This window comes from Lathamus discolor, chromosome 1 (genome assembly GCF_037157495.1).
Source record: "Lathamus discolor isolate bLatDis1 chromosome 1, bLatDis1.hap1, whole genome shotgun sequence".
NCBI classification, from domain to species: Eukaryota; Metazoa; Chordata; class Aves; order Psittaciformes; family Psittacidae; genus Lathamus; species Lathamus discolor.
The window spans coordinates 156565404-156580828 of record NC_088884.1 but is presented as its reverse complement, the minus strand read 5'-3'; the positions used below and the strand labels follow the sequence as shown (position 1 = coordinate 156580828).

At 36.9% G+C, this 15425-nt stretch overlaps 1 protein-coding gene across 1 annotated transcript in view; it reads right to left on the bottom strand.

Annotated features, from left to right (window-relative positions):
* POLN (DNA polymerase nu) overlaps positions 1-15363 on the bottom strand; it is a 94511-nt gene extending 79148 nt beyond the window's left edge. Inside the window, exons 1-9 of the mRNA XM_065660700.1 lie at positions 15125-15363; positions 12041-12102; positions 8336-8821; positions 7696-7886; positions 5813-5925; positions 4772-4929; positions 932-1000; positions 343-403; positions 65-129 (exon numbers count right to left, since the gene is read on the bottom strand). Of these exons, the coding sequence (XP_065516772.1) occupies positions 65-129; positions 343-403; positions 932-1000; positions 4772-4929; positions 5813-5925; positions 7696-7886; positions 8336-8821; positions 12041-12102; positions 15125-15254 (1335 nt within the window). The 5' untranslated portion in view covers positions 15255-15363. The remainder of the gene's footprint in view (positions 1-64; positions 130-342; positions 404-931; positions 1001-4771; positions 4930-5812; positions 5926-7695; positions 7887-8335; positions 8822-12040; positions 12103-15124) is intronic.
* Between the last annotated feature and the right edge of the window lie 62 nt (positions 15364-15425).

Sequence of the window (15425 nt, the reverse complement as noted above, 5' to 3'; positions counted from 1 at the left end):
CTCAGTAAAAGCAGCAAGATGATGCTATACAATTTCTAAATAAAAAAATAAAGGCAAAATTTACCCCCAGAATCTCTGATGTTTTTTTCAGTTCATGTTTGTTCACATGTATTTTGTGTGTTTCCATCACTGTAAATACAATTAGATATATACTGAGAATGTTTACAATTGACAATTTTGATTTTACATGCTTCTTAGACTGTAAAATGGGAAGTCAAACACACACAGGTGCCATGAGGCTGACATACCATTTAGTACCCTGAGGTATAACATCCTACTTGAGCATAGTCAGCAGCTGTGTGAAAACAGTGGAGATTCATATTTGGAATTGAACTTTCATACCTGCCAGAATTTTGAGAAGTGGAAGCTCTAATGTGCAAAATAATTGCCACAAACCTTGAACCTATAAAGCAAGATACAAATAAAATCTTCAGTAACAGCCAATTTTAATCTTAAAATGTACAACAGTGTCATTACGTGGCTCTATTTTCCAGTAAGCAGTATTTCACTTTCTGTATAATCCCTTTTTTTATGGCAAAACTATTTATGCAATTAAATACTGCTGTGAATTAAAGTCTAAATACTGTAGCCCGTTATCACTTCAGTTTAGCAGCAATACATTTTGTAATAGTAATCATTTTGTACAGGAACAGCAATAAGAAAAAAATAATAATAAGAGGAAAAGTTTCTTTTGAGATTAACCTTGAGACTTTACCATTTCCTCCTTCTGGAAGAGATGGCAGATTTGATGGGAAACTTTGTTTTTAATATTGACCAGCAGTGTAAACACAGAAGTATTGAAAGCTCCTACTTAATTCTAGTAAGTAGAATTCATTCATTCTGATCTGAATGAGAAGCACATCACTAACTCTCCTTACTTCATGACAGTGCCTCTGAAGTTATACCTGAATAACTACTTTTTATATCTTACCTGTAAGTCACGAGCAAGGTCCATCATTACATTATAAAGCTTCTGCAAGTTCACACCTAAGTTTTGATACTGATAAAAAATAAATCAACAGTTTTAATGCTAACATAAATATTTAGAATACTATGTATTTTGAATGTGATTAAACTATATATTTTCCTGCATGTTTCCTCTTATATTTAATATTTTATTAATGTTCTTAGACCTCTGACATACAATTTATGAACAGAGTAGAACAGAACATGAATATTCAAGATTTTACCTGCTCCTTGATTTACATTTTGCACAGACCGTGTATGGAGAAATAGTGTCACTACATTGCCTTTGACACTGAAGACAGAATTCTATTGCTATGAAATGAAAATAAATTTTATTATTATTAAATAAGGAAAACTTCTTTGCAAATTTCTTCTTGCAAACCTTGTCATCTTCAGGATGACCCTCAGAACCTTGTGGTTGTGTTCCTAGGGAGGAAAAGTTGGCATGGACTGAGACACCAGTACATCTAATCACTTGATCCCATGCTCTCTGGTGCAAGAGTCAGCTGTATATCAAGAGATAAACATAATCCATCCTCCAAACAGCGTGTGAAAATCTGCCTCGTACACAAACCCCACAATTTTGGCCTAGTATTTGCAAAACTGCCCCATTATTGGAAGAAAGACAAAAGTCTGGAACCAAAGCATTACAGCAGATGCAGAATGACATGAGCAATGCTTCATCCATTATTTGAACCAAATAGAATGCAGAAGGAATCCAAATTACTTGTTGCTGCACAAACACAACAGAACCAGAACTGGCTGGAAATTAGTTTATTTTAGGGCAAATTATAACATATTACTGTAACAGAGCTGTGCTTTCCATTGCACAGCTGGGGAAGAGCCATCACAGGAACTCTATCATATTGGTCCAACTGATTTTTAGAAGTGCCAATTGCAACAAAAGAGTGGGAGACAATGACTAGTTACAAGAACTTATATTTCATGCTAAAATGAGAATTATCCAAATTCTGGAGTAATCTTTACTACAGACATTTTCCTACCACATACAATATAACAAAGGGGCACTAGTGTTGCAGTCATTCAGAATGCGCTCAAGCCTGTACCATAGTTGTTTTTATCTTGTGATGACCATATAACTCAAGATAACAGCAGATAAAACTAAACAGATGTCTGTTAGTGGGAAGCATGTCCCAGCAGAGCCCCAACAGCAGGAAAGAGTTAAAAAGGGGTCATGAATTCGCCTGACAGTCCCTGCACATTCCCCATCTGCTTAAGTGCTATTAGTCTATGCAACTTCAGCACTGGTTGTGCTGGTCATTTGTGAGTAGACAATATGGACACCTACTGGTACAGGCTTCCCTTCAGCCTACAGCAGGCTTGAACCCTGCAAGACTGAGATAAAGTAGACCCTTGAAGGTAGGATGCAGAGAGAGCTCTCTCCAAAGATGAAATATCGACATCCACCAGTGGTCATCCTTGTTTTATAACAGCCTAGTCCTGTCCTACCAGTCAGGACTTCTCTCCACTTCAGATAGATTAATATAAGCAGGCCTATACTGCAGTGAAAAGCCATCAAGCTGTCTCAAAGGAACCTTGTCCATACCCACTGGTTCTGGAACAAAAGAGCTGCCTGTGAAATATTACGGTTTGAGCAACAGACAGCTTGCTTGATCCCATTCTGGAGGTGGAAGTAAGACCAATGACAGGCTTCAGTAACACCAAGATTCCTTATCAGCAAATGCAGTAATGACAAAGACCAGTATGATGCCTAGCACCTGTTTCAGCAAAAGTTTCATCGAATCATAGAATCATAGAATAGTTAGGGTTGGAAAGGACCTCAAGATCATCTAGTTCCAACCCCCTCTGCCATGGGCAGGGACACCTCACACTAAACCATGTCACCCAAGGCTTCATCCAACCTGGCGTTGAACACTGCCAGGGATGGAGCACTCACAACCTCCCTGGGCAACCCATTCCAGTGCCTCACCACCCTAACAGGAAAGAATTTCCTCCTTATATCCAATCTAAACTTCCCCTGTTTAAGTTTTAACTCGTTACCCCTTGTCCTGTCACTACAGTCCCTGACGAAGTCCCTCCCCAGCATCCCTATAGGCCCCAAGGTATATGTTTCAAGGTATATGCACTATGACCCCTTTAACTGAGCCTTTTGGCACAGCAGCAAATACAAAGACAAGCAGTAAGTAGCACATATTCTATGCTGCAGAGGTGTGTGGGTGAGTAGTAGGCTACAGGATAAAATAGCAGCCATTTCAAATACTATGCGGGTGGACAGGACTAGCACAATATAGAGGGAGCTTAACTGAAAGAGTGGTGCACAAGGCATGATACATCACCTGACACAGATCCCTCTTGGAGTACAACCAACTGTCAGGAACCTACCAGTAAAGTCAGAGCAAGAAGGCTGAAGAGAAAAATATGGCAAAGATTTAGCATTCATAGAAGAACTGGGACTCACTGAGCAAACAGAGAAGCCAAACAGAAAGTGAGAGAGTCCAGGGAACAAATTAATTGCATAAGGACTGGGGAGGGAATAATCACAGGATGTTAGAGGGAGGCATTAACTGGGACTTGGGTGAACAAGTCAGCATAAGGCACTGGAGATGGTTGGGGAAAGGAAACAAACTAGACCTGAAGTGGAACAGGAAGGAAATAAGAATTCAGTATTTAACTCAGAGCTGGGAATCAGCATGACAAAGTTGAGAAATTATAACTAAGAATAGATGTGATATATGAAGAACAGGAGACTGAGTCAAACTAATGAAAGAGACAAGATTAAGGATACTGACTCTCAGAAGGGGACATCACATACAGAAATAACGAGCAAATTCATAGCTTCTGCCAGTTTGCCCGTTCATTCCCTACACTAATAGCTTAGCCCATAAACTTCTAAACAACTGCAGTTTACAGCTATTGTTTTAAAGTAAATAGCTCTGGTCTCTCAGAAATATCTATACTGATGGGTATATGCCGATACAACTGACCTCTGTGCACACTGTAAGCCCACTTGACATCTGGATTTGTGACCTAGAAGCCCTATGATCACATTGCAATACCTGAGTCTGAACAAGCAAGGCCTCCGAAGTGACCAGTTTCAAAAATCACCACTGAGGCATTGCACATCTATTTTATCATTCAAGTGACATCTGAAGGCCAATGTGGTCAGAGTAGATATGAAATACAAAACACAAACACCAAAATTTTACACTACTCAGTAAATAGGTTTCAACAGACAATAAGGTATCTTCACCGTAATGAGAATAACCTCCCAAAAAGCACATTCTCTCTTGTTGAGAATAAAAATACACTGTTTTTTCATACATGCTTGAAGGTTCACATTTGACTCCCTACTGTTCCTCAGCCTAGGATGTGGTGCCTTTACCAGCTGTGAAATTCAGCAAAATTGTTAATAACAAGTAACTGCATACAGGCTACAAGTTCACATGAATTACAGAACAAGGCATTAGACAGACATTTTGGAAAGGAAAGCTGGAAATCAGCTTGCAGGGAGGTGGGAAGCAAAAGGATAAGATTACACATTAATTCACATTGGTACTGAACTTTCAGGTTTTGAAGGAGAATTTTACAGCTGTTCTGGAAAATATGATGCCATCTTGGCAGAATGAAGTGGACTCTCCTTCCCTTCTCCCCTTTCTTTAAAATTAAATTTCCAACAAGTAGTATTAATATAGCAATTTTCTTCCGTCAGAAGAAAAGCATTATGTGACTTTCTTTCTGCAGTATTTTGTAAGAAAAAGCAATTATTTCATAATTTCCTTCCCCTTTTTACCCAACCACAAGCAATTGAAAACAAACTACTTACTGATACATTTCTCAAAGTGCCTGTATCTGTATTTACTGTTCCCATAGAACATGGATTTTCAAAATACTTCTGGATTAAACATTCAAAAGAGGGAACTGTGTCGCTGGGGTTTATCAGCCATGCTGCAATCCTGGGATCTAACACGACACCATCAGCAACTACAAAAAGAAGTTATTTTTGTCAATCAAAATACTTTGGCTACATCCTATACTGAGAAATACCTCTAAAGTGCTGCTCATCTTTCCTGTAGACACCCATCATAAATAGACAAGCATTTACACTATGAAAATGTTAAAACACCAAATTTGCACCTGTAACAAACAATCAGTATCATGACTACATAGGAACAGCCCAGGGCAGTGGTGGAATCACTGTCCGCAGAAGTGTTCACAAATCATGTAAATGGGGCCCTTAGTGACATGGTTTAGTAGTGGACTTGGCAGTCCTGCGGTAAAGGTTGGACTTGATGACCTTAAAGGTCTTTTCAACCTATTGGATTTTATGATTCTAAGCGGAAAAAAAAAAGGGGGCAAACATAAACATTATCTCTTCTATTTGTAGTTGCTTCTAAATCCATACAAGAAAGTCTTAATTTGTTCCTGTCAGAAAAACAAGGACCCCTTCAACTAATTCCCAGTTCTGACAACTATGAACACCTCTGGAATTTATTTTAGCCTTTCCTCTTGAGCAGAGAAAGTTTTTCTAGGGAACGTGAAATATGAAGCAGTTTGACCTTTTCAGCTCTAGTCAGGACTGTGTTGAGAGTTTTTGTTACCACTAGAAGCTGCGCTTAAATTATTCAATGATTTGATTCCTACTCTGAGAAGAAATACATCATCTTGACATGTCAAGCCTCTGGTCACAACCTCCCCCAAGAAGGTTTCTCTTTTCCATCGGATTAAAACTGTTTTTCCATCGGACTAAAACTGTTTTTCCATATATTACTTAACCACTAATCTAGTTACTTCTACACCTGGTGATTTCAACAGAAACATCAAAAGCACAGAGATGACAAGATTAGATCATAGATTAGGTAGTTACCTTGTTTCCAGCTAATTTCATTACCATAAACTTGAAGTAAAGTCCTCAGGAAATCTTTTGCATTGAAACAAATAATTGGAACTTTGCAACGCAGCATTTGAAACAACACCTGCCTGCACAGAAGCAGTTTATTAATGCACACTACATCACCACTGGATTTAGTGAATCTGTTTACTTTATACATTTAATTAGCACCTCTTACTAAACAGTTAACACAAGACATTTCTCTATTCCTGCAAGAACGGTACACTGTATTTGAATATTAAATTCTCAATTCATTAATACTGAGACTTCATTCTATAATAAAACAAACACCATAGCAGATACACCTTAACATGCATTCATAAAGAAAACAAATCCTATTTGATACTCAACATTAAATGCAATCTTAATCCTAAACAGCAACTGGCATCCCTGTAATACTTTAATATATGCAAATAAAATCACAGAGGCTTCTGAATTAATTCAGTGGTATAAAATCATGATTTAAAGATTACGTTAAATCATGATTAGACAATATAAATTGCCATAATAGCCTAGTGTTCATACACTATTTAAATCCAGAATACTTCATCTGTCACATTTTTCCATTCCTTTTGAAAATGTCTATAGTTCCTACATTATTTTAAATCAATCTTACCAATTATATCTATGAGTATATAGAGATACTCATTATTTGTGCTACTTTTATAATGTTTGGGGGGCAATATAGAAAAATAGCTATTTTTTATGGAGCTTTCAAGTTCATTTTTCTTTGGTGGTATGAAACCACAGCACCAAGTGTTTGGTACTCAGAAGTTGTGTAGCTCATAAGATATTACTGTATACAGTGTAGTGCCACTACTATACAACCACACTATACCAACAACTAATAATTACCTATGGGTTTCATCTAAATGCTAATACACTTATTAACTTATTATTGAATTTTCACTCTTCATATGTACCTGCTTTATTATATGTTATTCTCAATTCAGAATAACCTCTATTCAAACTAACAAGTTATTAAACCAGTTGTCATATAACTCCAGTATTACAGCTAAAGAAGGATAAGGAAATTATTTGGTTCAAGTCACAGTGGAGCAGTGGAAGAGAAGAAATTAACAATTGAGTCCAAGTCTTGAAAATGAATGCTTTGTAATTCAATAACCCAAATTCAGCAGTTTACAATAAAGCAGTTATTACTGAAAATCATAACATATTCTAATGAAGTTTTGATGTGTGACTATTATATCTAAGAATCTGATTCAGTTCTCATTTCTCCCTTTATGGGATGCTATTTCAAAGTTAATAGTAAGAATAAAAATGGATTTTGCTTATACTAACTGGAAGTTTATTACACAGCTACATAAAGCATTTACTTTAAAAAATTATCTTGCAATTCTGATGTAACATTATTACTGAATATTAGGAAAACTTTATTTGGGATCTCAAAAGCCAGTGAAAAGGCCTAGGGTGTTCAAAAAACTTAAAATATTAGCAAAGTTCAAAAAAGATATTTACTGTAATAATGTCCATCAGAAATGTACCAGGTAAGAAATGCAGCTCAGAAAACGGAAAACAAGCTACAAGAAAGAGAAACCTGTACAAAACATATTTTGTGGTGCCATATAGATATAAGCTGTTCATAAAGGATTACTTGGTGGATATAAATAGCTCCTACCAGAATCCCAACCGAGGTCTGCAGGGCTGCAGTTAGCGATATGCTGAGCCCAAAAGAATAGTTTATTCTTATTTGGTTTATATTAGCCCAAGCTTGCCACAGGACTCATTCAGCTAATTCAATCTCCTTACACTCATTAAGCCTGTGCCATGTAACCTACAAAAGTGTTGTTAAAGCACATATAAAGCAAAACAGTACTTTTTTTCCTACATATTCTCACCAAGTGAATCTCTCATGAGCCTGCTGTGCTTGTTGCCAAAGAGATGGCCATTCAAGTCTCAAATAAATTAATTTATCATTTTCATTAGCAGCATTCCGAGTACAGTCAGTTGAAGAGTAACTGGGAGGGCAAGGTTGACCGGTCTGCTTCTTCACTAACACAACAAATCCTTTCACTGATGAGGTTAAGACCTGTTATGGGCAATGACAATAGTGTTTCCTCTGACAGATTTTATGTGAACCTGTAAAGAAAATGTCCCAATTTTGCAATATGAAACCTATTTATGTACATGAGAGTTACTGCATCCACCACTGACATAGTAGAAGAGCATGCAAGTGTTTCAGCCTTGAAATAAAAAGCCAGTCACAGAAACAGTAAAAAGTAGGAAAAAATACTCCAATTCAGTCTCACTTCAAGTACACAAAAGCCTGTTTAGCCCAAGCAGCTTCATTCTTTTTTTATTTTAGGTTTTACTTGGTAACTAAAAATAAAATGTAATCAGAAGTATTAACATTTACCTCATTTTACATTTGAATATTTCGTATTTGAACGGCTCCAGGCTCCTGATGAATATAGGAGTCACACACACAGTTCAAATGTTTCTACAAACCTGACTAAACAAAATACATCTCTCACTAACCTGCTCCGAGTTGAGCTGTGAAGAACCATCTTGAAATATCATAGTAGTTACAAAAGCTGTTGCCTGGTTTATAGTTGTCAGCAATTCTCTTTTTTCTTCACATCCTAAATTCCTGACATCAAAAGGGCAATTTTCAGAAGACTCTGATTGTCCAGAAGTACAGTCATATCTTCTTTCATGTGAGGAAGTGTAAGTTCTTATAGGTAATCTCCTTGTTTTCTCTGAACAAGATAAAGGCACATTTTGCTTTCTTTTAAGGGGAGTAGTTACAATCTTCTCACACTCCTGGTTTTCGGCTTTTACTGCAAGATTTCTTTCTCTATATCCCCATGTTGGCAAGTTTATATCCTGGTAACAGCTCGCTCTTTCGGTATCTTGACAGCAAAGCATTTCACTGTTGTGTAATGTCCTGACTATCTGACCAGTGTTATTTATTTCAGGGCTGGCAGACGTTTTTAATATGGCAGTTGTGGACTCATGAAGGTCCTGGAAAAATTGGGAATTATGTAGTGAACCAATTATTCAACTTCTTAGGAGAAACACAAATGAACTCACATGAGTTCATTTATATGAGCTTTGAAGGAAGTGATATTCCTTGAAAAAAATGTTGATACTAACAAAATAAAGAGTTAGTTTAGGGGAAGCACATTTCATAAACCAAAATTCACATATTTATCAGTAAGATTATTTTATTGATTTATATTGCTTATATCCAAACCCAACACTGTTTGCTTGGGGTTTAATCTAGTATTAGTCCAACACTAAAAATGGCATATAAACAGCTGTAAGACACATCTAGTCCAAGAGCCAGCCCTCCATGGTGACTAGGTTACTGGTGACCTTTGAAGACAGAAAAGACCATTCATCTCCATCTTTAGCTCAGTATTCAGAGCATTTTTCATGACAGGTTAATTTACGGAAGAGTTTTGGCAAGGGACCATAATTGCTGCTTTGGAAATTCAAGTACACCGAGTCGGCTGGTTCTCCACCAATTTCTTCAAACAACTTGCAAGACTAAGATGTAAACAAAATGTATATGAAAGTTGCACTGAAGATGTATTATCACAAGTATGATTATTTTATTCTATTCCACTTAACCCAGTATGCCCAGAACAGCTTTCCTACTTCAGACAGTCCCTGAATCCTTTTACAGCAGCATGCTATTAAAGAGCATTAAGCAAGAAGTTGCATGTTAATGTTGTGATTTTACTCCTTCATCCTGGATTTCCTTCAGAAATGTCCTCACTATGCCACTGGCCCTAGTATTATCTTAGTGTTTATTTTGTTAAGTTTCTTTTACAACCTCTTCAGCTGAGATAGATCCTCTGTCTTCATTTCATAAACAAGGAACTCTGGAATGGCAGCTGGCAACCTTTCCAAGATCCCCCAGGGTAAATCTGTGTTTAACTATTTACAGATATATAGAGTTGTATCTTCCCTCAATACTCCTCTTAAGCCTTGATCATCAACAGGTCTTACAGGAGCTGGCAAGCTTTTGACTCCTGAGCATTTGGAAAAATGATGGATTATTAGGGATGCATTTGCAAGCTGCTTCTCAAAGTTTACTTGGACTATACTATTATATTTACATTTAGCTTACTCAAATGAGGTAACTATAAAAGAATACAAATACCACCAAGTTCAGCATTTTGCATGATGACGTTTTTAGTGGTCTCCTTCACACGGTCATTTAGCCATACTTCCTTTTTCCTGGACAGATTTTAGTATTTGTTTTAAGTCTCCAATATTCTGTTCTGAATAAATCCGTATACTACCTACAAATGTTCTGGCTTTGGAGAGGAAATTTCATTTATTTTATTTTAAAAGCTCCTTCATTTTTTGAAATTACACATTCCTATAATGACTTATCTTTTAATCTTCAGAAAGATTACAGTCCCTGACAGAGCATCTTTCAACATGAAGATTTTGAACCTGATTTCACATAGAATCAAATTCAACACAATTTCTCTCATGAGTTCTCCAACTGTTACACAAAGTAGTTGTCTCCTAATTCTTAGTCTCAGCATCATGCATAAAATTAATATTCACCCACTCCACTGAAAAGTAACTGAAGCCTCTAATAATGACTGTATTTTCTGCTCTTGAAGAAGAGTCTCCTTCAGTACCTCTGCTGCCATTACCATTCCTAAAACCAGGGCCTTCTCACTTCAAAGGAACCACAAGTTACTGTTGTGCAAGGCTCCCATCCATTCCCCCACAATGACAATCTTCACTGATCAAAGGGTATCGTCCATTTCTACTCCATCTGTATCAACTGAGAAAACCAGAATGACAAAGCCAGTAAGTTGCTGGGGTGGTGTTCTGGTTTTGCAATATTCCTCAACCCAGTTCCTGTATTCCCAGACCTCAGAACTACAGAGTCAAAAGATGAAAAAGGCTTACATAGCCTGAGATCATACTTTACAGGATTAACTCTACAGCAGAAATACAATCAACAGGTTCCAAGTAAATATAAAAGGGGAGCTAATAAGGCTTTTGCTACTTCCAAAATGAATAGTGGTTGCTCTGAAGATAAATTACTTGGATTTAGGCGATGTTAATCAAAAACTGCACACTGTAAGAAGTTGCCATAAGTGGAGAAACCGTATCACAGAAAGACCAAATTTTAAAGAGCCGCAGAAAGACAACTAATTCACTCAGCTGTATTCTCCAGTCAAACTGCAAATAGTTGTATCGTTTAACACAGTAGAATTTGAATTGGGACGCTCAAGTAATTATAGAATCAGGAATAAACATTTCTTTTTTAGAGGTTCAAAAATAAGAACATAGCAGTTTAATTATGAAGTCAGAATAATACAGGTGGAACTACAATTAACCACAGAGAGAAGCAGCAGCTTCTAGGAAGAACTGATCTACTAGAAATAATGACATGGCTGGAAATAGAGAAAACAACCCCCAGGATGTAGTTTCACAATTTATGTGGATCTAGGAAATTTTCATTAGATACAGTGAGTCAAAATTAGCACCCCATCCCCAGAAAAAGAGCTTCCATTACTATCCATGTGCATCCACAGCTGCATGTCTACCTACAAGCCAATTTAATTTGTAGGAAACCATCTCAATCCCACAAAGCAAACTGTTTTTCTGCATCTTGAGCAACCTGAATGGACCTGAAATGTGCAACGTGCACCATTCAGAGTAAGGAAGGCTATGAAATTACCATCTGGGACAGGAGTAGTACACTTGCAGTATCTGCAACTCATTAATCAACCCAAAGGATCTTGCAATTGCAGCCTGAACTGGGGCTCCATTCCCATTCCTACACTGGCTCTCACTCACAGGTGTATTAAACCAAATTCAGAGATGATTAAATCAAAAACTAAGCTTCCTAATACAAACTAGTTTTTCATATAAATCAGCTCACTTTATGATTATCTGTTAGCAATTGCTCAGTGATAGATGTTTGAGAACCTTTTTAAACCCAGAACTACCTAAACGTAGCAACCTCATTTATTTCTAACCAATCTGTCAAAAATAACTTGCTATAAAAAAGGGAACAGAAGTGGAGACAAGTCTCTCATAGGTAAATAGATGCCAAGTGCAAAATAACGCAGGGGAAAGTTAATTATGAATGCATACATTATGTTGTAATAAAGCTTGTTATGGAAGTGCCAGTCTATACCAACTTTGAACCTGCTATAGAAAGACTGCTTTTAGTGGTCTTCAATCTTCTAAAATGCTTGCCTTTTCATTTTTCAGATGTGCATCCTTATCACCTAGTTTATTGTCCTTTGTCTTCTCTATACCTTTAAAAAAAGAATGGGAAACATTTTACACTACAGGTGAATCTGAGAGCAGCACATATAACTTTGGATACACATACAGTGTTACATTACTGACAATGCTACCAAATCTAAAGTAATTGCAATAAAATTTTCCATGATAACCATTTTCATCAAATTGATACCATTCATGCTTAAAAGGGCCCTGCAAGTTCCTAAATATGTGCCCTGCCCCCATTAACATAAAAATAATTCAAATTTGTTATAAAGCAGACATTTTCCACAGTATTAAAAGGCATTATGGTAATACCATATTAATCTTTCCTTACTTAAAAAAACCAGATCCATCTTGGTCTCTTAAGCAGTTTAACTGTTTTCTTGGAATTAGGCACAATAATTTACTTCAGCAAAACACTATTTGCTTATACATCTTTAACATACCATACCTTACAGAGAACTGACCATGCTTCATCTGCAAAGGATAATTTTTTTTCCTATTCCTCATCCTTGTAGTAAACAGGTATCATAGGACCAGACAAGAACAAGAATTCAGAACTGCCAAACTATGTCCCAGTACAGCTGCCAGCCTGGCCCACCACTAAGCCACTAGCTACATTACCACACAGCACCGAAAACAGAGATGCTGTAGCATAAAGCGGCTTTGCAAATGCACCTCAGGGCTCTCGACCTTGCTAAATGAGTTAGGACATGCTTTCTCTTTTCTGCCCTCAACACTGCCCAGCAGCCCCAAGAAGAGAAGTGAAGACTGGAATAAAGCAAGGAGCAACAGGCCAGCAATATTTGGGGGTCTCTAGAGACTTTGCAATTAGCTGGGATTCCTTTATCTCCAGATTCTTTTACTGCCCAGCCCAAAGACACCTCATAGGTAGAATATGCATTTTGTCCCCTCCTAACTTCTGGTCCATACCAAGTCAAATACTCCACTATTCTTTTCAGCTACGAAATTTGTACTGCCAGCAGTAAGACACTTTCTGAATCTAATGTGGTACCAATGTCAAACTCATCATAAGGTGATCTATCTCTATTTACTATTTACTGAAGCTATTAAAAAAGAAAAAAAAAAACAAAACAACAAAAACAGATACCTGGGCACTTAACACTTCCTACAACAAAAAAAATATAATTAAAGAATGACAGTGACTGAGTTTACATTCAATACTTTTCATTGTTTCATAGCTAGACATTTTTTCTTGACAAATTCACCCTCCAGAGAAGATGATGACGACTACATTTCCCTTTTTCAGCACTCAGTGTGACAGTTATCTAAAGAGCTACGCAACCTCAAATTGTTAGTTTATGAAAAAGTATCACCAGATGGCAGTAGAAACCCGTCCTTGCCTCCTAACTCCTTGACACTACATGAAACATTACAAGCTCTACTGTTAAGGTAACCAGAGAATTTCACCCACTAGTTCAACATTGCAATTATTTGTCCCTATTGAATCCAGTATTTACCTTCCAGAGATTTTCCAGTAAGCAGAATTTAATCTTTAAAGATATATCAATCAAACACAGTTCATTAAAGTTTGAAATAGACCAATTAACATGACAGGGGTTTAGTTAGGTTTTGATTTTTATTTTACTTTTAAGGGAGGCAAACCTTTTCTTCTCTCCAGATCCATGTTGATCCAGCTAAAGATATATAGATATATATATATATTTATACACAAACAATTTACTTAAAACAATTCAAATAAAGTTTGCTCTTAAAGCACTAGAAACAAACATAATCACTACATGGAAAACAAGAGCAAGAAAATCCAGTCATGTGACCTGCCACCACTAAATGCTTATCCTGTTCTTACACACCCTAGGGAATAAGGATTTCACAGCACTACAAAGACAGCAAGCTCATTTGACTAAAGATACCAGACGCCTTCATGGTGTTTTTTACAGCTTGACATGGAATGAATGGATCAAGAGTGGCCAAGGTCACATGACAGAGATACCACACAGCACAGATTTCTACAGTCTATGATAAAAAAACATCACACAAGAAAATTAAGGAAAGGAAAATGACACGGTAGCAAGAAAAGTGAAACAGTAATTAAACTGAGGCAGAAGAAGGATCAGATTTTCTTTAAAATAATGTCGTTTGGTCCATATGTACCATTTTTATATGAAACCACTTTCTGTATTTCAAGTATCACTGATTTACACAGGAATGAACTATCCTTTTCAGTGCTACACCATCAGGCTCCACTCATCATACTTTGCCACTGAAAGAACCACCTGATCTGTTATTTAATAAACCAGAGGCTGCAACAAACACCATGTACACAAGAACAATTCTAGATCTAAATCATCTTGACCAGATGTGCCAGGATCTAGTTCTCAGGGGAAAACAGACAACTGAAATTAAGCAAAACTCTATCTACTTCTTTCCAGAGCTACATTCTGTGAAATGCACAGAATTGAGAATAAAAATTCCACCTTGCAAAACCTCCATAGTATCCACAACATTCTGACTAAGATTTGCTCAACAGTCAGAGATCTGCTGAGGTACTTCTAACATTAGCTCATTCACTCTACCTCTGGGACTTCTATTCACTCTTCACCCTAGAATTTCACAAGGAGCAAGTTGCTAATGACCATGTGTTCAAAGGACAAACATGAGTCTGGAGAGTTTACAGGCCTTCTGGCAAGTTCTCAGTACCTCTAGTGATCTTCAAATATCTATCCAGAGTCAAGTTACTGTATACATTGAATTTACAGTATTAGTTAACTGGCAGTTTGAAATTCTCATCTAATTCTATACCACTTAGCAGGGACAGGAAGAAACAACAATGAAGTTGAAGACACTGGTAATATACTGTTTCTTTGCACTCATATAGTATTATTCATCAGAAAAGTCCCAGCAAATGTCACAGTCACAGCTTAGCTCCTTTTCTAACCCTGGAAATCTAAACTCTCACCTTTCTCTTCCTTTTAAATAGGGACCAGAGATTTGACACTGATTTATTTGTTTGGGTTTCAATTTTTCAACTGAAAATGGAAATGCTTAAATAGGCTGAGATTTACTCACTCTGGTTCTTTTTTCTGCTAGTCTGAACTTCTACAGGAATAGACTGCAAAGCTGCCATAATTCTCTGAGCAGTATCGGATAAAGGCACTTTAGAAATTTCACATCCTATGTATGATGTGTACCATTCCATTTTTAAGTTTAAACCTAAACAGAAAACACATGCAAATAATGCATTATATCAGAGCCACAGAACCCATACTTCAATTATTTCGAAATTAAAAACAAAATACAGTGAACATGTCACTTTCTGTGACATTTGCTCACTGAATATCTCCTATGACATGCCTATCAGTTATGTATT